At 37.8% G+C, this 21,711-nt stretch overlaps 1 protein-coding gene across 1 annotated transcript; it reads left to right on the top strand.

Annotated features, from left to right (window-relative positions):
* Positions 1-749: 749 nt before the first annotated feature.
* On the top strand, positions 750-1,664 carry LOC149842017 (uncharacterized). The gene has a single exon (XM_090000573.1). The coding sequence runs from the start codon at positions 750-752 to the stop codon at positions 1,662-1,664; it is 915 nt and encodes a 304-aa protein (XP_089856699.1).
* Positions 1,665-21,711: the final 20,047 nt, after the last annotated feature.

The following is a 21,711-nucleotide window of genomic DNA, read 5'->3' on the forward strand; positions in this document are numbered from 1 at the left end:
TATTGCTTTCTTTTTCTTGATAATAGCCCTTCTTCGAATCTCTCAGCATTGGCAACGATTGGGTTTAATAATTGGAAGAGGGTTAGTCAAGAAGAAAAATGTAATTTTCTTACCCATGTTGGTTCTTCACCGTCTTCATATCATAATGTATGTGTAAGAATTGCAGAGATTTTGATGAGACCGGGTCATCACATTGACAAAGTGATGAATGTTGTATCCTAAGAGGAACGTCAAAAAATTCATTTGAGAGTAAGAACCTCAATGTTAGCCCTTCAGTGGTTAGCGCACCAAGGTTGCACAATTAGGGGGCCATGATAAATCTTTATCTTCATTGAATCATGGAAATTTTATTGAACTGGTTGATTATTCTGAAAAAATAAATGCAAATGTTGGTAAAGTTGTTTTGGCTAATGCTTCAAGAAATGCCACATATACTTCTCCAGATATCCAGAGGGAGATTTTGCACATTATGGCAAACCGAGTACAATGTATGATTCATAATGAAGTTGGAGATGCATTGTATTGTATCCTTGTTGATGAAGCACGAGATGCATCTAAACAAGAACAAATATGCATTGTATTGAGGTTTGTCAATGAAGAGAGAATTTTTAAGAGAACGATTTTTTGCAATTAAAAGTGTTAGTGATACTACCTCGTTGAATCTGAAAAATCAAATTTCTGATATTCTTAGTAGTCACAACCTTCAAATTCAGAATATGTGAGGACAAGGGTACGATGGTGCTAGTAATATGCGGGGTGCTTGGAATGGGCTCCAAGCTTTATTTCTGAAGAATTGTCCTTATGCATATTATGTTCATTATTTTACGCATCATTTGCAATTAACATCGGTTTCTGCAGTTAAGGATGTCTGTGACATTTGGCAATTCTTTTCTCATTTGGATAATGTTGTTAACATTATTACTTCTTCGCCTAAGTGTGTTGACGAGTTGAAAGCTGCGCATAGAAAAGAAATTGAGCATTTGTTAGAAACTGGGGAATGGTCGACAAGAAGTGGGGATAATCCGATTGAGAACTTACATAGAGCTGGAGCTACTCGTTGGAGTTCTCATTATGAATCTGTAAAGAGCTTGATGGATATGTACGTTGTAACATGTAAAGTATTTGAGTGCCTGGTTGAAAAATCTCCAAATGCTAGATCTCAGGTTGAAGTTGCTAGTGCATACATTTGCATTACGAGTTTCGAAATTGTATTTGTCTTGCATTTGATGAATCTAATATTTGCAGTTACTGATATTCTATGTCAGGCCCTTCAGAAGAAAAATCAAGATACCTTGACTACTATGAGATTTGTCTACACTACAAAGATTGTGCTTCAAGCTTTGAGAAAAGATGGTTGGGAAGAATTCCTTCAAGCGGTAACATCATTTTGCTCAACAAATGATATTTGCCTACCTGACTTCAGTGGTTCATATATGGTTGGTCGATCTTGTGGTCGTGAGTATCTCTCAGTTGAGCATCACTATCATTTTGATATTTACAATAAAGCTATAGATTTCTTGTTGGTGGAGTTAAATACTAGATTTAATGACACATCAGTCAAACTTCTTTCTCTCAGTGCGACATTGGATCCTAGAAACTCATTTGAATCCTTTAATATAGCTGATATTTGCAAGCTTGCAGAGAAGTTCTATCCTCAATTTTAAGTACCTACTCTACCTGATTTGTATCAAAAGTTGGTTGCAAGTGGAAGGTCAGAAAGTTATGTCATGCTAACTAGATTATTTTGTCTTGTATTGACATTACCGGTTTACACGACCATTACAAAATGAGCATTTTCAGTGATGAAGAATGTGAATACAGAAATTCGTAACAAAATGGACGATAGTTTATTTGCTGACTATATGACATTGTACATCGAACGAGAATATACTATGACTTTAGTTATAAATTCTCTTATATATGAATTTTATACTTTGGGTAACTGTCGGGGTTCATTTTAGTTGGTACTTTTGTATTTTGATTTATTTTGTCATAAATAAAATTTATGCATTCTTCAAATTATCGCACCAGTGTTATATATTGCCACTAGATAATGTTTAAGAACTTTCAGTTGAGGTTGAGAAAGACTGCAATAATTGTAGCTATATTTTATTTTATCTCAAAAAAAAAGTTTTGGTGTGTGTGTGTGGGGGGCGCTGCCCCCAAACCCCCGACTATCACAGCATTTTTTTTTTTTGCTACAAACACCTCACATGAATCCTGGCTACGCCCCTGCATGCGAGTCTCGGTGATTGTTTTCTAACACCCAAAGGGACTCTCTGAATATATTTGTTGTGCATCAGCTGAACCCAGGGCAGTTCCAGATGGTGAATCACATGCCAAACCAGTTTAGATAGACATGCTATGTTCATTTCTCTCACTCTACGAATACCCAGTCTCCCTTCTTCCAAAGGTTGGCAGACCTTATCCCAATTCATAAGATGAGCATGATGTCCTTCTGGTCCCTGCCAAAGGAACGAGCAGGCGATTTGCTTCAATGGTCCTCATAATATTAGTCGACAAGAGAAAAGATCCTATCCAATAGATCGGAAACGATTGGAAGATCGACTTGATGAGTAACTCTTGCTGCCATGGACATGATCTTCCCATTCCAGAATTTCAATTTGGCTCTGAACTTATTTACCAAGTCTCACACAGATTTTTTCTTTGTTTTCCACTGAACACGAGAAGACCGAGATAGGTGAAGGGGTGATCTTTAACCCGCCATCCAGTTTGCCTTGAGATTGATGCCGCTCTTCCTGGGGGGAGGTTGCATTCTATAAAAATAGACTTGTCTCTGCTGATTTGTAGTCCTGATGCCTTCTCAAACAAGACCATGCTGTTCAGAAAATTTGATATTGATCGCTTGCAGTCTTTGATGAAAAAAAGGGCATCATCTGCATAAAAAGGAGTGATGACACCGAAATTCCCTAACCTCTATTGGGGCGATCAGTCTCCTGTCGACAGCCTGGTTGAGATGTTTCGTCAATCGTTTCATAATTAGAAAAAACAAATAAGGGGGGGATAGATGATCCCCCTTCTTCCTCAAAAAAATTTACTAGCTTTTCCATTCAAGAGGACTGCGTATGATGGGGTGCAAACACAAGTCATGACTCGCCTTGGCGAGATTGGTTTTGAAAATCATCCATTTCTTTTTGCTAGCCATCATCGAATCCACCATCTCGTGAGCGAGCATGATGCTTCTACCCTTTAAGAAGGCCTGCTGATTGGGGTTGATCATCCTTTCCATAATTCCTCTCATCCTGTTCACCATAAGTTTTGAAATAACTTTGTAAACAAAATTACATAGACCAATCGGACGGAATTGGTCGAGACGATTGGCTCCCACTTTCGGAATCAGCACTAGCTACGTGCAGCTTATGCTACGCAAAATCCTGCCAGAGTGAAAAAAATTCTTAACCACTCTGATCACATCTCTGCCTACTATATCCCAGTATCGTCGGAAGAAAAAGCTCTATTTTTGGAATAGGTCGCTGAAATGCTTTATTGCTTCTGCCTGGATTTCATCTTGGGAGTTTAAGAGAGACCCGTTCTCCAAAATGAGGGAGGTGATCTTATTCTTTTTGATGTTCCTTTTGAACTGGGAGTAGAAGAAGGTTGTATTATGATTCTCCTCGTCCAACCATCGGCATCTGGATTCCTTCAAACCTTGGAGCCATTGAAGTTCGTCTCTAAGGTGGAGTTCCTTTTCAACTATTTCCAAATCGCCTTCTTCTATGAGGGATTGACACTCTCCCAAAGATGTTAAGATCGATTAGCCCATTGGGTCAGATTCCTTTTGGTTATTTTCAGCATGGTTGTTAGCACGAACATCATGCATCCTCGAGATTCTCAGTTCTCTCTGATGATGGCTTCACAATTTTCCATACTGGAGATACATAATTGGAGGTAAATTATAAGCAATAGGCTGAATATCAGTTAAAATCCGATTCATTCACATCATATACTTAGTGCAGACCTAGGATTTTGGGTCTTATATGTTGTGAGATGTAGATCTTAAAGGACTCACATGATCAGATATTGGATTTGGATTTAAATCTATATCAAGGTTTTATGTTGAAACTATATTTCGATATTCAGTTCATAAATTTTACATGATCAGATTCACGCTTGCTCATTAAAATCAACTTCGATCTGGATCAGCCATGAAGTGTTCAAGCTTGAAGTGTGCCACCTACAAAACAAGCTGAGCTTGAAGTTTTTAAGCTTGGCTCATTCTTGTGGCGACCCAAACTGAGTTTGAGCTCGTTATAAGAGTTGAAAGCAATAGGATTAGAAAAAAAATATATTGTTTCAAAGAAATTATAAGATTTTACCACAAAACCTGTTTTTTTCAAACCAAATAGTTCAGTCATATGTTCTAGATATACTTATATAGATGTAAAATGTATCTAAAATATTTCTTTTACTACCTAACAAGCTCATACAAGTAGAGTCGAGCTGAGTACCTATTATTCATGTTCAGCTTTCCCGAGCTTATTTTACAAGTTTGATTGAGCTCTTTACAAGCCGAACGTGTGCCAAGCCATGAGGGGCTCGGCTTCTTTCTCAGCCCTAAGGGCACGTTTGAAAGCAAGAAAAACTCTCATAGGAAAAGAACATTTTGCCTATGACAAGTTTTGATATGATAGCTTTTCCTTTTAGTTTTTTTGTTTGTTTGTGTAGCATGAGAAAAATAGTATTAGAAAAAAATTTGCTTGTTTTTTTGGTGCATAAAAAATTTCTTCTATATAAAGTGCTAACAAATGGTAGTTCTTCTCCTACAATGTTGTTAACAAACCAAAATATGCACTAATAAAATTTTGATGGCGGCATGCAATAATAGAACTCCAACACCCTTTATCCAAAAATTCATTCTACCAACCAAGTGGAAGAAAAAAGGTAAAAAAAATATTCAATTCATCCAATAACACATACATAGTACAAGCATTAAAATCATAGAGTAATACAAACTTAAATAACTATAAATATTTAACATCCATAGTATGAGCATTACAATCATAGTTTCTCAAAAATATTTTTCTTATAAATCAAGCAACTGTAAGACAACAATATTCAGAACTGGACAGGGGCATGCATGTTAAGGTTCAAGTAGTCTAGTTTGTAAAATTTGATTCTCGGTATTGGGGAATCAATTATTTTTGAAAATTATAGGGTTTGACTAAGGATGCTATGTAGCACCATAGGTCCAAAAAACAGGACCAGACTCCCTACGGTTTGGTTTAGGGGATTTTTCAAAGTTTGACGGGTTTTACAAGGACTGCAGGGTTTAGGTAGGTTGAACTGTGTTACCACAGATTCAACTAAGTTTGAGTGATTATTAAAAGGGACTCAGACCTACACAGATCTCACGGACCACGTGAAGGGCTTTCTCACAAGGTTGAACTCATTGGATAAGGTTTGTTATGCCAAAGAAGGCTTAAGGTGGTCTGATCATACCTGTTCCACGAACTTGGCAGCGCATAGGCTATGTTGGACCTTGGGCAGAAACCAAAGACACAATCTAGTCTCCACACAACATATTGGAGGTATGTTAAGTAGAAATAAAAGAAGAGAAAGACAATTCATAGAGAGAGGGATGTGAGGTAGGAAAAAGAAGAAAGAGAGACGAGAATTAGAGAGATAGAGAAAGAGAGACGTGAGAATTGGGGGAGAAATTATGATTTTCATTCATGCACAAGGAAAATACAAGCCCCTTTTATAGGCATCAGAGACTCTTATTAATCCCTTGCACAAATTTCATAAAATATTAAAATGCTCTTAATTTTGGTTAAGCCTCCTTGGACTCCAAGTTGACTAGGCTATTTTTAAAATCCTGACCTTCATAAATAACCATGCTTCATATCCTTGCATTTCTATTCTTAGCATCCCTCTTAACCCCATCTTCAAGAGTGTTTCATGCCCCTTGAACATGACCAAAAATAGGAGAGATACTTCCTAGGTGGGCCCCATGTGTGGGCTCTACCAAGCTTAGTTGCTTAGCTTACTGGGTTTCCAGATCAGAGTCAACCTGATTCGTATCAAAGGACTACCTAACGAGGTAGCACGCTACATGTGGTGCCTTTCTAACCAGCACTAAAACTCCTTTCTTAAGTAGGCTCTTTGTTGTTAGTCCATCCTGCTTCATGTTTCTTTTCAGTCTACAGTCCTATTAGTCACCACTCCCATAGACTAATTAAATGTGTGTTGGCTTCCCTACTGCATTGTTGAAGATGACTGGTTCCAAGAGTATTTTGTGTGAGCATAGATAAAGAACAAAATTTGTCTATGTTTGATCATGCCCCTTGATTCTCAATTTCATGCCTTGATAGCTTGAGAAGTCTGGATAGATTGATTATTAGGAATCCATATGGTATTCTAATAACTGCAACCAAGAACATTCAAGAAGAAACTAGTCAAATAGTATTTAAATTGATCTACAAACATGCATGGGTAACAAACATTTTTAACAATTTCTACTATAGCATTCACTTACAATATCTTTCTAATGCTTTTTGTTATTATTTTTCCTGTAGACATGTATTTTCAACAATGTCTTTTATTGCATAGACATTCATATTCTTGTATTGCAATGACAAACTAGAATTGATAGGTAATAAGCATCAGTTACAAACTATTTTATTTTTAGCATGTTATTTAATAAACAACCTGAGCTCAAACTTAGCAGCAGGCTCCATAAAAGCCCAATAAGCCATTTGAACTTGTGTGGACATGTTGATATCCTAAAATCTCTTGCTAATGAAAGAAGGGATGCTCTATGGTTGCTCTGCAGAAATTATAATCACTCTTTATTGATTTTTGTTAACATCATGTTTCATTTCATCTTATGTCTTTGAGCCTATTAGGCTTTTGTCAAACAAGATCCTTTAAAGTAGAAAAAGCTTAATAACAACCAAGGTACAAATACTAGATTTTTCATTAATCTTCACATTTTTTCATGAGGCATAAAAAATCACAAAATGAAACCATTTAGAAATCACCACAGAGGCAGAAAAAATCACAAGCTCTAAACTCCTTTACCATTAAAAACTAAATTTAAACTCAACTCTTAGTGAAGGCAACTTGAGCAAGACATAAGTTCATGCTGGGATCAAGCTCATCAACACCACCAGGCAGCCCCAACTTGGATTTACTTTATCAACTTACTAGATCACCCATGAGTTTCTGCAAAACTTTGTGCTAGCACGAATACCATTCATAAATGTAAGATCCACAGTTTTTCAGTAAAAATTACAAATAAATCCATAAGGCATTTTTATGTAAAAATAACATATGAACCCAAAATGAGAAACAAATCGATTTTAACGAACCAATTATACTTATGATGTACGCATCCTCGCAAATATATGCTCAAAGAGTTAGAGAGCCATAACTTCCTCCCTAAGTAAAATTAGGAAATTTCAATGAACCAACTTTCTTAGTTTCGCCGATACAAAAAAAATGGTGTATTTATATTTTTTTATGAAAAATATCATCAAAAACTTGAAAATTCGTCGGTCCAACAAAAATATCTTGTGGGTCACACATAAATATCTTATATAATTAATTAGGTGGGCCCCACATGGATATATAAGTCATTTTGTTATTTTATCCTCAAGTTTAGGTCTTGGATCAAGTAAAGGGTTTTGGATTTGATCCACATCACATGTGGATCCAAAATTCATATTTTTGACTATAAATAAGATGAGACCCTCTTCTTTTAAAAAAAATTCAGCTCTCCCACTCTTTCCTCTTTCTTCTTTCTCTCTTCTCTCTCCTCTCTCTTAGTCCTAGCCTACACAAAGCCCACTTGCATTAAGCTTGGACCTGCTAAGCCCAGTTGGTCAAGACCCGCTTGACCTACCAAGTTAGCTTTTTTCTCTCCTCTTTTATCTTGGTCTTAGTTTAGGTCAAACTCACTTGACCTAGACTTACCCTAGTTGGGGTGGGCTTAGACCCACTTAACCCAGTTCGAACCCAGTTGGGACATGACCCCTTGGTCCTGACCACTTGATCTTCTCTACCCTTTTCTTGCCTAAACCCAACCCATCTGATTAAACCTAACCTAGTTAAGATAGGTTCGAACCTAGTTGGACCTAAGTTAGGTCCAAACAGGTTCTTGGTCTAGACTTCGTCAGATCATCGTTTCATTGAAAGCTACAAGAGACACTCTTAGTTGTGACTATACCGGATGTAAAGGGCATGCCGTCCATGACTTAGGAGTGCCTCAACCACCTCGTTGGAGCACCGTCACATATCTTGGTAGGTTTGCACACTAATCAGTGCCAAGGTTCTACTTTTCTTGATATATATATGTATATACTATTTGCATATTATATATATATATATATGTATTTATTTATACTTTTAAGATTGTCGTCGCGTCTAACGATGCCAAAGCTTCTGCTTTATGCAAATATATATGTATTTGCTTATGCTTTTAAGATTGTCATCGCGTCAAACGATAGCAAGGATCCTGCTTTCTGCATATTATATATATATATATATATATATATATATATATATATATATATATATGTGTGTGTGTGTGTGTGTATTTGCTTATGCTTTTAAGATTGTCATCACGTCAAACGATGCCAAGGCTTCTGCTTTCTACAATTTACTTATGTGTTTAAGATTGTCATTGCGTCGAACGATGTCAAGGCTTCTGCTTTCTGCAAATATATATGGATTTACTTTCTGCAAGTTATTTAGTTCAGTTTTCCCAGTCAAACATTACATATGCTTTCATTTACCCAACCGCGATATATCACACAAGCTTCTGCTTATATTACATAGAGTTACGCATAAATGAGCATTTAAATGGAGATCAACTCCTATCGTCAATGCAATTTTATATGCCGCTCCTCGATCAAGATTCTAATTGACCAAAGAAGCCTCTATTGGAAACGTTTTATTCTTGCGTAAAATCATTTTTTTGTAAAAACCTTTGTGCATGGCTTAGCTAAGGCCTAAGGTTTCAACAAACTTTGATAGATATAAAGTATGCATAACAGTGCATATCTATTATTGTGTTAAGTATAGTATTTTCTCCGTCAAAGAGGAAAAATACTGACGATTTTTTTTAAAAAGATGCACACTGATCTTAAAAGAACACAACACTTTCTCCGTCAAAGAGAGAAAGTGCTACCTAAATTTCAAGAAAAAGCTCAACAAATCTTAGAATGACTGTAGCACATACTCCATCATACAAAAGATGTGATGCCAAAATTCAGATAAGTTACTTTCTATGAGTAGAAAGGGTCATCACACTTTCTCTGTTGAACTAATTTCAATGGTACGATAATGCCCCTATTGTCAGAACCCTGCCGGAATGGCTTATTCCACCTTTGCCTGTAAGGGCACCCTACTCGTAAGGGTCAATGCGTCAGAGTAGTTGTTGCGTTTTGAGTAGACCAAGTGCTCATTGTGGCTACATACATCGAGCAGTCGATTCGATGTGATCATGGTGCATGCATGCTCATGTGAAATATTGTTGTATAACTAGACTAGTAAGGGTTGGAGTGCCAGAGTTCGTTGTCCACCCAAAAGAGGTGAAGTGCTCGTGAAAACCGTAGATGTTGAGAGCAAAGTCATGAATAAAACTTAATGATAGTTCCTAAACAACATGTTTGGATCATGCTTCAGAATACTGAATGAGGTTGGGGTACATATTCCTTTAGTGCAGAACACACTAGTTGCCCAAGTGGTCTTCGAATGTCCTATAAAGAACGGTTATGCCACTGAACCTCTTTAGGACCTATGCTAGCCATGACAGACGATGATGGTACAACCACGAGTAACACATATTTATTATTAGCCAAAGAGTTCAAGGGACCTCCTCATCACTCAGGAGGTTTGGAGGTTGGGTTATCTTTAAGATCTAAGGATTAAACCTCACTACTATAATAGAGGATCCATCTGAAACGACCTGGTGGAGTTATCTTGGTATGACTTTTACCGTCCTATTATGGACAGGGTCATCGGGCCTTTAGGGTATCTAAAATATATAGAATAATAAACCCTCATATGGCTTCGTTTGACGCCAAAGATAATTTCGCCTATGTATTACAGGGTGAACAAGTTAATATTGAAACAATGCATTAGTTATAGGTTCAACGATGTATAAATGTATGAATGAATGAGCATTGTTCTGATGATTTTTTCATAATCTTATGAAAGGTGTTCAGATTTGTATACTACTGGACCAATAGGGCAAAGACCCATGTTGTATTCACACGACTGAGTTAAGCTCGAGGAGCTCTCGCTTGAATTCGTGGGATACAAAAGTGATAAGTCTTGGAGACTTGAGATTGTATGTTTCAACTGTGGCCTTGAGGAGGATTTCGCGATATACGCTAAGTCATGGAGACTTGAGCATTGTTATTGCGTACTGTGGTTCTAAGTGATCCATGTATTTTTATGAGTTTATACTCGATTTACTTTGAATGTTTTTCTATCAGACAAGCGATGGTTTTGACCTCGTTTAATGGAGAATACAAGTATTGAACCTGCGATGCAATATGCAGAGTAAGGCGACATCGAGTTCAAGGGTTTCTCCAAACAGTGTTGTACAATTTTTTTATAAAAAACAGTTTTATAGAATATTATTTTTTTAAGCAATGATGTTTGTAATAAACAACTCATTTTTATAAATGGAACACTTTGGTGGTCAATAAGTGATTGGACATATACCTGTGATTTGCTCGGTGTTTTCTAAAACTGACGACTCATTATCGTCTATTTTTACTGCTAAAAGCTTTTTTTAAGTTCTGCTGCAAAGAAAGAAAAATACATAAAATTTTTACCAAGTAATGTTTTGAAGATTCAGGGCATTATAATAAGTCTGTATCCTAACATATTTTCATATCTGCAAAATTTTGAGTTCACATAGCCCACTCAATTTCAAAGAAAAGGGAAAGGTTAACATATCTACAAAAGAAACCCACACTCTTACAATCCTTTTCCTTATCAAAAGGAAGCAAGAGATTAAATCTGAATCAAGATACACATTAAAAACAGGAGGGTCCCCTTCAATCAATAAAAAAACACCTAGAAGAATCTTAAGCATCATAGTGATAGAATAAAGACAGAGGTTTAGAACATAACCAAAAGAACAAGAAAAATCTAGTAAAAACCTAAAAATGGAGGTGGAAGAAGGTCCCTCGGTTACCTTAATGCTTGAGCTTCAAGCGAACGAGCGTCCAGGAAGAAATAGAGGAAGGTCAGTGGGGGCATCTCTCCCTGGTTGCAGAAAAATGAAAGAGGATGGGAGAGAGGGGCTTTGCCCCAGCCCAGAAAGTTTTTGTTAGTAAAGACTTTCCTATCAAAAACTATACTTTCTAAAAAAATATTTCTCAAAGAAACATTTTCTCTAGTTTGGAAATGTCAAAAAAAATATGTGCCCTAAGTAAAGGGTACCAAAATGGTTTAGATAGCCCTAATTCCAATTTCAAAATCATTTTTTTCCTTTTTGAATCTGAGTTTGAATCCAAATGAGATTCTGATGATGTAAGTTTGAAACTATATCCGAAATGGTGATACTATATCCGGTGAAAGAAGGACAAAAACCTTGATTTTATGTAAAATATGCAAATGGGTCAAATTAGATCCAAATATGAGCATAGAGTTGACATAAAACACTGATCTGAATCCAAAATGATCTGAATGCATGAATCTGAATCTCATCCAAGACTTCATTTGGATCTTATTTTAATGATACGATTCTGGAAATAAAGTGCCAGAATCAGAACAAAGGTCTGGCCAAACTTGAAAACTTTGGTTCTGCTTGTTATCCCAACCTTTGATCATACTAGTCTTACAAACTTGACTTTAGATCCAAACTTTGTCTTTATGGGGCATAGCAGCAGCCACCATGGTTACCTATGTTTTGATCCTGTGACAAGCAAGGTCATTGTGTCAAGAGATGTGACCTTCGATGAAGAGAGATTTCCCATGAGTCAAAATTGTGTCTGATATAGTGAGCCTATGTCTCATCCATCATTTTCTATACCTATGTCTATCAGTTATATTGATCCTCCTCAAGTTGGGCCAATCACCGAGCCTAGTAATACTCATGTTGAACCTGTCTGGTCGTCCAATGAGTCTTCTTTATAGTCGTGTAGTTCACCTTTTCCAAGAATCAATTTGGTTGTTGACCTTGAACTCATTCCCCAAACGTGGGCTCAAAATCCTCCTCTTTCACAAAGGACTCACCATATGATTACTCTGAGCTCAAGATGAGACCCTATAACCTAGGGCCTTTGTTGCATCCTCTAGATATTCCTTTCCAGCAACATTTGTTGTTGAGCTCACCAAAGATAAAGAAACAACCTCTTTCAAACAAGTCTATGGACAAATGCTATGAGTGAAGAGTATGTGGCCTTGATGAGAAATCAAATATGGACACTTGTAAACCTTCTTAAAATCTTGTCGGATGCAAATGGATGTATAAGGCCAAAAAAAAGTCAGATGGCTCACTTGAGGGGTACAAAGCATGGCTGGTTGCAAAAGAGTTTCAAAACGAAGAAGGTGTTAGATTTATTTAAAACCTTTAGTCACATGATCAAACCAATCACTATTTAAATAGTTTTGTCTATTTTTCTTAGTTTTGGTTGGATTGAATGACAGTTAGATGTGAATAATATCTTTTTTAACAGGACTCTAGAGAAAACTGTGTATATGGTTCAACCTCCAAGTTTTGAAAATTCAGATTTTCCGAACCATGTGTGCAAGCTTAAGAAGGCCCTGTATGGCCTAAAACAAGCTCCATGAGCTACGTACGAAGAGTTGAGAAATTCCTTTGTTATACTAAGCTTTGCAAGTTTCAAAACAGATCCCTCCTTGTTTATTTTGTGTAAAGGTGATTTGCTTGTTTATATTACTGTATATGTTGATCTTGGTCATAGAGAACTCTAATGAAATAATACAGGGATTGGTAGAATCTGTTGGGAAGAGTTTTGTACTAAAGAATCTTGGTCAGCTTCACTTTCTTAGAATTGAGGTAGTGTACACGGCTCAGGGGCTGTTGTTCCAAAGAAAATACATCATGGGCCCGTTGATGAGAACCAACATGACGGACACCAAACCCATTTCCACTCTAATGGCTGCATCGACTAAGCTTACTGCTTCACAAGGCAATGAGTTTAATAATCTCACTGTCAGAGTATTGTTGGTGCTTTGTAATATATGACTATGATCAAGGCAGATATTTTGTTTAGTGTTAACCAGGTCCGCCAATTCGTTCATCGTCCAACTGTGGAGTATTGGACAACAATTAAGAGAATATTAAATTGTTTTAAGCATACTATTCAATATGGGTTGCTATTGAGGTCCTCTACATCAAAATCTATTTCAATGTACTCTGATGCTGAGTGAGCTGGATGTCCAGAAGATCACATATCCACTTCATGATATGTTGTATTCTTGGTCCAAACCATCTCTCTTGGAGTTCAAAGAAGCAAACATGTGGTCTCACGGCACCACTGAGGTGGTATCCCTTGTGGTAAGCGAGGTCTTGTGCCAAGCTGAAGACCCACTTCAAATCCCTCAGACACATGGGGATTAAGAGATATCCGGTAGAGATCTGCCTAACTCCAGCTTGCCTTTCAAAAAGAAAAAAGAAAAAGAAAACATGTGGTCTAACGTTCTTGCACTAAGGCCGAATATCAAGCTGTTGCAGAAACTTCTTGGTAACATTATTTAAGAATTGAAGGTGAATGGCGTGCCCACTATCTGGTGTGATAGTGTGAGCCCCACCTGCCTTGCCCCCTCATCCCACTTTTCTTGGAAGGAGCAAACACATCGAAACTAATATGCATTATGTTCGAGAGAAGATGGCTCAAAAGGCACTTTAGGTTCAACATTTGTCATCAAATGATCAAATTGCCGATATTCTAACCAAGCCTTTACCAATGAGCTAGTTTATTGATTTTACATCCAAGCTTAACACCACCCGCATGACGTTCAACCTGCGGGAGGATGTTAAATCACATAGTGGTGAGCAAAAGGTGGCCCAAGATTCAGTGGCGGAGCCAGGGGTGGGCATGGGTGTGAACACCCCAAATTTTCCAAAAAATCCAAAAATGACCTTTTTGCTCCTGACCTCCGCCCTCTGAATAATCGGGTAAATTTTTAACCAAAAATTTCATTCATCCCTTGGATTCGTTAGAATTCGGACCCAAAGTCTTAGCTCTGACCCAATTTTGATACAAATTGGATCCGATCCCCCTATTTGAGAAAAATTTCAAAAATAAAAACCCGAATTCTCAGAAAACTCTCTTTTGTAAATATTTTCGCAAAAAATACAAAAAAATCAGTTTAAAATCTTTATTTCTCGTAAATCTTAGGATTTTTATACAAAAAATAGAAAATAAAACAAAAAAATGGAAAATTTCAAAGAAAAGTGAATGAGTTTAAACTTTTTTAAAGTCGATTTTGCTAAAAAATTCATTCTTATACCATTTTTTTGAAAATTCTTGTTAAGGGAGCCTCTTTTTGAAAAAACCAAAAAAAGTTTTTAAACCCTAATCGACCCCCTCAGCCGCCCTCTCTCCATTCCTTCATCTCCCTCTCTCGCCCAAATGCTCGATGGCAAAAACCTCCATGTGCGACCATCCTTCGCCATCGATGCCTAACGGCACCCTCCTCCTTCAGCCGCTCATCTTCAACAAACGACCCTCTCGATCCTTCCTTCCTTCCCTTTAAAAAGACCACGCAGGTCTCTCCTCAAGGCATCCGTCTTCACCCTTCCCTCTTCTCGCTTCCATTGCAATTGCCTCTTCACCCCTATTTCTGGTTCCGTCTTCTTCCCCTTTTTTTTCTTTTCTGGGCATCACCAAAGGAGGATCGACCTTGCAGCAAAACCAATCTCATCTACGCTCCTCTTTTTGATCGACTGAAAGCAATCAGCTTCTGAATGATCAAACCACGAGATCCCCACGAGCAGACCAGTTCTTCATCTCTCCTTCAAAGTTCTTGCTTCGATCAACAAATACGGTAAGTAACGACTCTTTCTTTCACTTATTTTCCTTTGATTTTAATTTCGTTCGGCAATAATGTCCACTCTTTGTTATTTTTTTTTATTTATTCGTTCTTCCTCTTCCCCCCATTCTTGCTTTTCCGTCGTTTCTGATTTCATTAGTCTTCCGATTTGTTGCCCCATTTAAAAGCACCACAGGTAACATCGTGTTGCCTATGGCAACATTGATCTGCCTTCGTGCGATATGAAGGGAATCTTCAGATTCCAACATCTTCTTCCCTCTGCTGTAATTTTGGTTTCTTCAATTTGTTTAAACTTTTAACTTTTTTTTTCTTTTTTTCTCTTTTATTATTCGTTTCTATTTGTTACATTTTTTTTTTACACTTGAGCTTCATCAGATGTTATGTTTAGGCTTATCGTTGTTCATTTCTATTTGAAATCACTCCATCTGATTCACTCTTCTTCCACTATTTGTCTCTGTTTTATTTTCTTCATTCTTTTTCCTGATTCATACCTTTCGGTTTATGCTTTCTTTCCAATCCCAATTTCTTAATTTAAATTGTGATTTTCCCGTTATAAATGCACTATAGTTGATTTTGGACATTCAGCCAATCTGTATATATTTTGATCATTGTATCTTGTTTCCATTAATTTGTATCTTCCATTACGGCATACCTGCGTCGATTCAGCATGTTATCTCTCTTTCATTCATTTTCCTGCAGCTCGTTCATTTTCTTTTTTTTTATTGGAATGGCCTACCATCCGATACATATTGCTGCTGGCCTTTAAAATGGTAGGCACCTAGATACCGTGTAACACCATTTAGAAGCTCCTTATTGCTAAAAAAAAAGAGAAAATCTCCTTAAAGCCGATCTTTCTGTATCCTTTGTACTGCCCATTAGAACTCCTATTAGCAGTATCAGATTCTAATTCCAAGTAGTCATGCAAGGAGTTTTATCATTGATAGAAAAATAATACTAGTGCTCCTGTTGGATGATCGTTATTACTAAGACTTGGAGAAGCAAAGAACAACTATCAGAATTTTTTTTGTAGTACGTTACACTCAAAACGAGTGTTCAATTCAGCAACTTCGGATGAAGAGGTACTTTTGCAGTATGCATATTCTGCTGTCAAAGAAAAAAAAAAGAGAATGGCCTTGATTTTGCTTAGTTGGTGCTTCCTGAAAATCATCGTGAGTCAAGATAAGAATTGCTTGGCAACGTTCAAAAGAAGTCTGTATATAAATGAAGTAAGCCTTCATTAAAGTAGCCACCAGCATCCATTCAACCATCGTAACCCCCTGCCACAGAGACCTCTCGTTTATGGTATTAATTATTTTCATGATGTTTATTATCTATGTGATCCTTGTTGGGTTTGCAATGGGCCGCCCTGGGGAAATTTAGTCCTGAAATGCTTACACTACAATTCCCACGGGGGTTGATTGGTTGGTTTCTTCAGATTTTGTCGTTAAAGATGTCCATATATTTTTTTAAAGAGTGGGGAGGACCCATTGATGGATATTGTTGCCTATGGAAGATACATTTTTTTCTTGTACATCCCCTTTTATCTTTTGTATGTGACACTAAGTATTTGAAGTTTAAATATTCACCTGTCATATATTTTGCAGGGAGGTGCTGATAGCCAAAAAAAAATTGCGATAAGCCAAAAAAAAATCTGAAGGTAATTTATCAATCTCTTCTTCTTATGTTTTCTCCACCTGCCATGTTAATTCCCAGTTACATTGTCTCGCCATGTACATTACCCATCAAGATACAGCTTGATTTTATTTGGTCAAGATGAATACACGTGGTCTAAGAAGGGGGCTAACTAGGTAAATTTTTCTCGGGTTATGTATTGTCCGAAATTTTGATATTGTAAGTGTGTTCAGTAAATAATAATAGTGCTGTTTATAAATATAGGCACATTATCATAAGAGCACGTTACGCGTGTCAAATGAGCATAGGAAACTATATTGTGCATATTCTCATTACCTCAACAGCAAACTGTATTGTGTGTACTATTTGCAAATTGTTTTTTTTTAAATATAGCAAACTGGAACGTCTCAAGCTTTCACAGTTTTTTGTGCTGTTTACCCATCTATAACAGTGTCAAGCACTGTTATAGCCCTTCATATATCCGTAGCCATGCTTTACACTACTGCAGTCTCCCACATACTCCACCATACATCTTTGCTACTGCAATTTCCACTTGTACAACATCTACTGTAATTTTCTGCAAGCATGCAGCAATACTTAGGCAATGCTGTGACTTCCCTAGTGGCATTAGCAGAGGCACTAACCACTATATCATGTATACATCACCCCTGTGCATTTCCACCATCTTTTGCCTTCACTACCATCAACATACACCCTCTTGCTGAGTGCCTCTATTAGCACTTTACCTGCATTTCATGCAACAGCTCCCAGCCCTGTTGGGGCTGTTCTTTCAGGGTATTTGCAACAATACTGTTGTGATTTTCATGTATCCATAGCCATGCCAACACTGATGTGGCTCCCATTTTTTTTTTTTTACGCCTTTAGCAGTGTTTAAACCTGTTGTGATCCTCCTGTCACCTACACTTGTCAACCAACTAGCAGCTTCCATGTAACATTACAGCACCATGGTGCAAAATCCCCAACTAGTTCACTGCTGTCATGGGGATCTTGTAACACATTTTCCACTATCATATATCACAGCCCCTTATATCTTTAGCACACTCCATCTATGTTACCCATTCTCAACACCCCATGTATGCTCACAACAGTGGTAAACACTGTTGTGATTCCCTGTACACCACCAATGCCCAGCATCCTGCTACAATATTATTTGCAGCAACATCACCGTGCTTACAGCAGTAGGTATTGTGCTTACAGCAGTAGGTATAAGGTCATCCTCACTCCCATCTCAAACACAGTCATTACTCATTGCTTTGCAAAGTGATAGACAATCCATCTTTCACTGAAAATCGTTTTATATGAAGATTACGTTTAGGCAATATGTGGATAATCCTTCATTAAAACATGTACATATGTTTAGGTAGATATCCATGACTTTCTATTTTGTGAATATGTTCTTCCCATATAGGGGTTTTCACTAGCATAATGTATATTCATTTCTTCCTACGTATATACACTTCATCTTCTAGCATTTGCCTCATAGATTCAAGATTATAAACCTCTTTGTTATATGCATCCTTTACTCTGTATTAACTTGCATTTTGCAGAAATTAGGCTATTTTCCTTCTTAGATTAAGAATGTGAATCTCAATTTCATTCTGGTAAACAGCTAGATATTAATGCAAACCTTACATTTCCAGCACTAGATAGAATAAATGAGCATAGTCAATGTCATGAATGACTTGTTTTCATGCTTTTGCTTTTAATTTTCAAAATTTCACAAATGGGAACACGAATGGAACGTGCACTGTTTCGTAAGAGGTAATTAATCCTAAGTTGATGATTTACATCAATGGCCATAGTCAGGATGTAAACAAAACTTAGGATTTTTATCTTTTATAAAATAAAACTGGATCCACAATGGATCCTCTTCAAAAATCATCATATTTTCAAATATTCTCTCCTTTTATTAGAGTTTATCTTAAAATTAGCTCAAAATATATACCAATGGCCATAGTCATGGTATACTGAGAGTTAATTTCGTTTTAAACTCTATAAAAGCACAAAAAATGTGTTTTATTCTTCATCTGAATTTAAATATAGATTATTATATAATACGTTCAATGACCCAAATCCAATTCTACTTTGAATCTTAAACTTCAGATCCAAATCCATCTTGGGATCCAGATCCCAATTTTATATCGGATCTCAGATCTTAAATCCATCTTTAGATCCACTTCCATTCCAAATTCTAGATTTCAAATCCAATTCCATTTTCAGATCTCATCTGAACTCCCTAAGTCCATTTCTATTCTTAAATACCATTTGATTATCTCAGATCCATTCCAAACTTAAAAATCCAAATTCAATTCCATCTCAAGTATTCATTTTCTTTTCTTAAATTCAAAATCAAATTCAAAGTCCATTTTTGACTTTGAAAACTTCATTTCCTTTCATTTTCAAGCTTCAAGTCATTCTTTCTCATTCATTCTTCCAATTCTGATTTACTTCAAAAACTTAGAACGCCTCTGATCTCTCTCAAGTTCTAAGTTAGATTAAATCATTTCTTCACTCCTTCACTAAGTTCATCTCAGAATGCTTGGAAATTTCTAAATCAACTTTCAAAAGAGCATACATCCTTGCATTTCACAAGTATGATTCTTTGTACATTTAGATTTAGAATAAATCCTTAGATAATATTTAGGCAAAGCAAAAGGCACAAATTCGATCCTTGATTCGATTACCCCTGGTAAAGGCGTCAGGAACGGTCGAACCTCGTACCGACGAGCGGATCCCGTCTCCCAGTTTTCCCGCAAATATTTCAAAAACGAAGGTGAGTAATCTTTTAAAATCTTCTTCAAAAATCAAGGTCAAGTGAGACCGCGCAAAATAGTTCATCTTCTCTTCTTCCCTTTCTCATTTCTCTTCTCTTTTTTATTTTCTCCCTCCAAAAGGAGAGAATAGAGGTTAGAAAGGAAAAGAGAGAACATCACGAGAGAAAAATTTTTGCGATGATCACAATGGGTGGGCGGCCGCCCACCCTAAAATTTGAAACCGAGTTGACTCATGACTCGGAAAACCGAATCGAATTGGGAAACGTGAAACCGAGTCGATCGGGACCCGGGCTCTCGATGAGTCTAGAGCCTGCCAAAAGGGGCGAGGGGTAAAACCCTCGCCAGTTTTCCTTTATCGTCTGTGCTCTGCCTCTCCGTTCTGGTGTTCCCCTTTTGTCACGGCAAGGCGGCAACCCCATTCACCGGCAACCCCTGTGCTCTGCAGTGCCGCCGGCCTCCCTTCGATGAACCCGCGGTGGCGGTGCCCTCCTCTGAGCTTCTCCCTCTCTGCTGCAATCTCCGGCGACGCGAGGCACCGATGTCGCAGTCAGTCGGACCTTCGCCAATCTCCGGCGACCATCGCTAGCAGCCGGCCGGCGCACTGTCTCAGGTAACCTCCCTAGTCCCTACCCCCTCTCTCTTGCTTTTCTTGTCGATCGGCAAACACGATAACCCTGTTTGCGGTTTCTGAGAAACCGAAGCCTTCGGTTTCTCAGAAACCGCAAAGCATCAGACCACCCATGTCGCCGACCGAAAGACCTGTCGGCGACGACTGCCAACACGACGCCCAGCCATGCCCACCCCTGGCTCCGCCACTGGGTGAAACGTCCCAACGTCCCAGCTAAATGCGTATTTTCAGTGGGTTATTTTGTTTGCATTTAGCTGTTAATCTTCCTATCTACTTGACGCTATTCAATTCAATTTGAATATCGTTTGTCGGGCAGTTAGCTATTCCTATTTATTCGTGTTAACCAACTCCAACTGTTATATGTAGTTTTTGAGTTAAATCTGATTTCTATTTTTGCTTGCTTGAATTGTTAGTAATTTGGTTTAGGACAGGGTTTGTGTTTCACAATTTTTTTCGTCTTGGATTTTAAGCCAAAAGCGTTGTTAGTAGTATGGGTGTGGGACACACACTAACTGTTTGGTGAAATGGCTCACTGACTCAGCTGAACCAGTTTGGTTCAGATTTTTTGGCCACCCATTGTCTTTTTCTAAGGGTCGAGTTCCTACATTGTTCGCACATTTTAAACAGCGTTTAGGCATCTTTTAGGAGACAGTTTACTGAATTGTTTTGTTTCATAAATCAGTACTTAAACCAATCCCTAGTCATGTTAAATAGTTTGAGAATTTCATACATTTAATTCCACTGTCATTGCTACTTGTGCATACTCTTTACAGGATCGTCCTTCAAGACCATAGCATTGTCCCCGAGACCCGAAGTTTGCCCACCCAACGAAAAACTTCTAGCTCCGCCACTACCAAGAAGGTTTAAGGAAACATGGTCACAAAGAGTTTCCATCTAAACATGAATGAGAGGACTGGAATAAAAAACTCTTAATGAGTCACCTCTTGAAAAGTTGCCAAAGGAAGTTCTCATATAAGTTGTTATGAGAAGTTTATAACGGGTAAACTTCCTAAGGAGGTTAGTGTCACCGACCTATTTCTTCAACGGGCCAGTGCGGCGCGACGGTCTTTTCTTATCGCCGCAAGCTTATTCGGGCGGTCACTCACTTGCCGCTACGAAAGCTTTGAGTATAGAGAATGCAAGAGAGAGAGAGAGAGAGAGAGAGAGAGAGATTGTAATCACTTGAAGGTAATCATAACGAGGGTGAACAAAGAAAGCTCAATGCATTTGCATTTATTTACTATTTTGCCTGCATGCTCATTACCATTCAAATCTACGGGCTAACCCTTCAGGGTATTGATCAACCTGAACCAAAGTACACGGGTGGCTCAGAGAAAATTATAAGTTACTCAATACTTACATCATGACTCAACCAAAGCAAAACAGACTCTAGACACAATTGTACAAAGTAGGTCATAAGGAAACATGCCCCCCTCCCTTCAAATCATGAGCAGCCCTCGTTGCCATCTGTTTCATGATAAGCGTTGACTTCATCTTGGTAGCGGCTCTTCATCCGAAATGTTGGCTCCCATGTTGGTTCTGTTGTCTCCTCTCACTGCATAAAATACTTCTTCGCTTCGCCCAAGTAGTTGACCTTGTGACGAAGGATCTTGCTAAGACGCTTCTCGGCCCGTTGTGTTGTCAGAGCCCTCT

This window comes from Nuphar pumila, chromosome 3, assembly GCF_984573655.1.
Source record: "Nuphar pumila chromosome 3, dmNupPumi1.hap1.1, whole genome shotgun sequence".
NCBI classification, from domain to species: Eukaryota; Viridiplantae; Streptophyta; class Magnoliopsida; order Nymphaeales; family Nymphaeaceae; genus Nuphar; species Nuphar pumila.

Coding starts and splice junctions, on each gene's coding strand:
- LOC149842017 (XM_090000573.1), top strand. CDS start 750: ATGCGGGGTGCTTGGAATGGGCTCCAAGCTTTATTTCTGAAGAATTGT.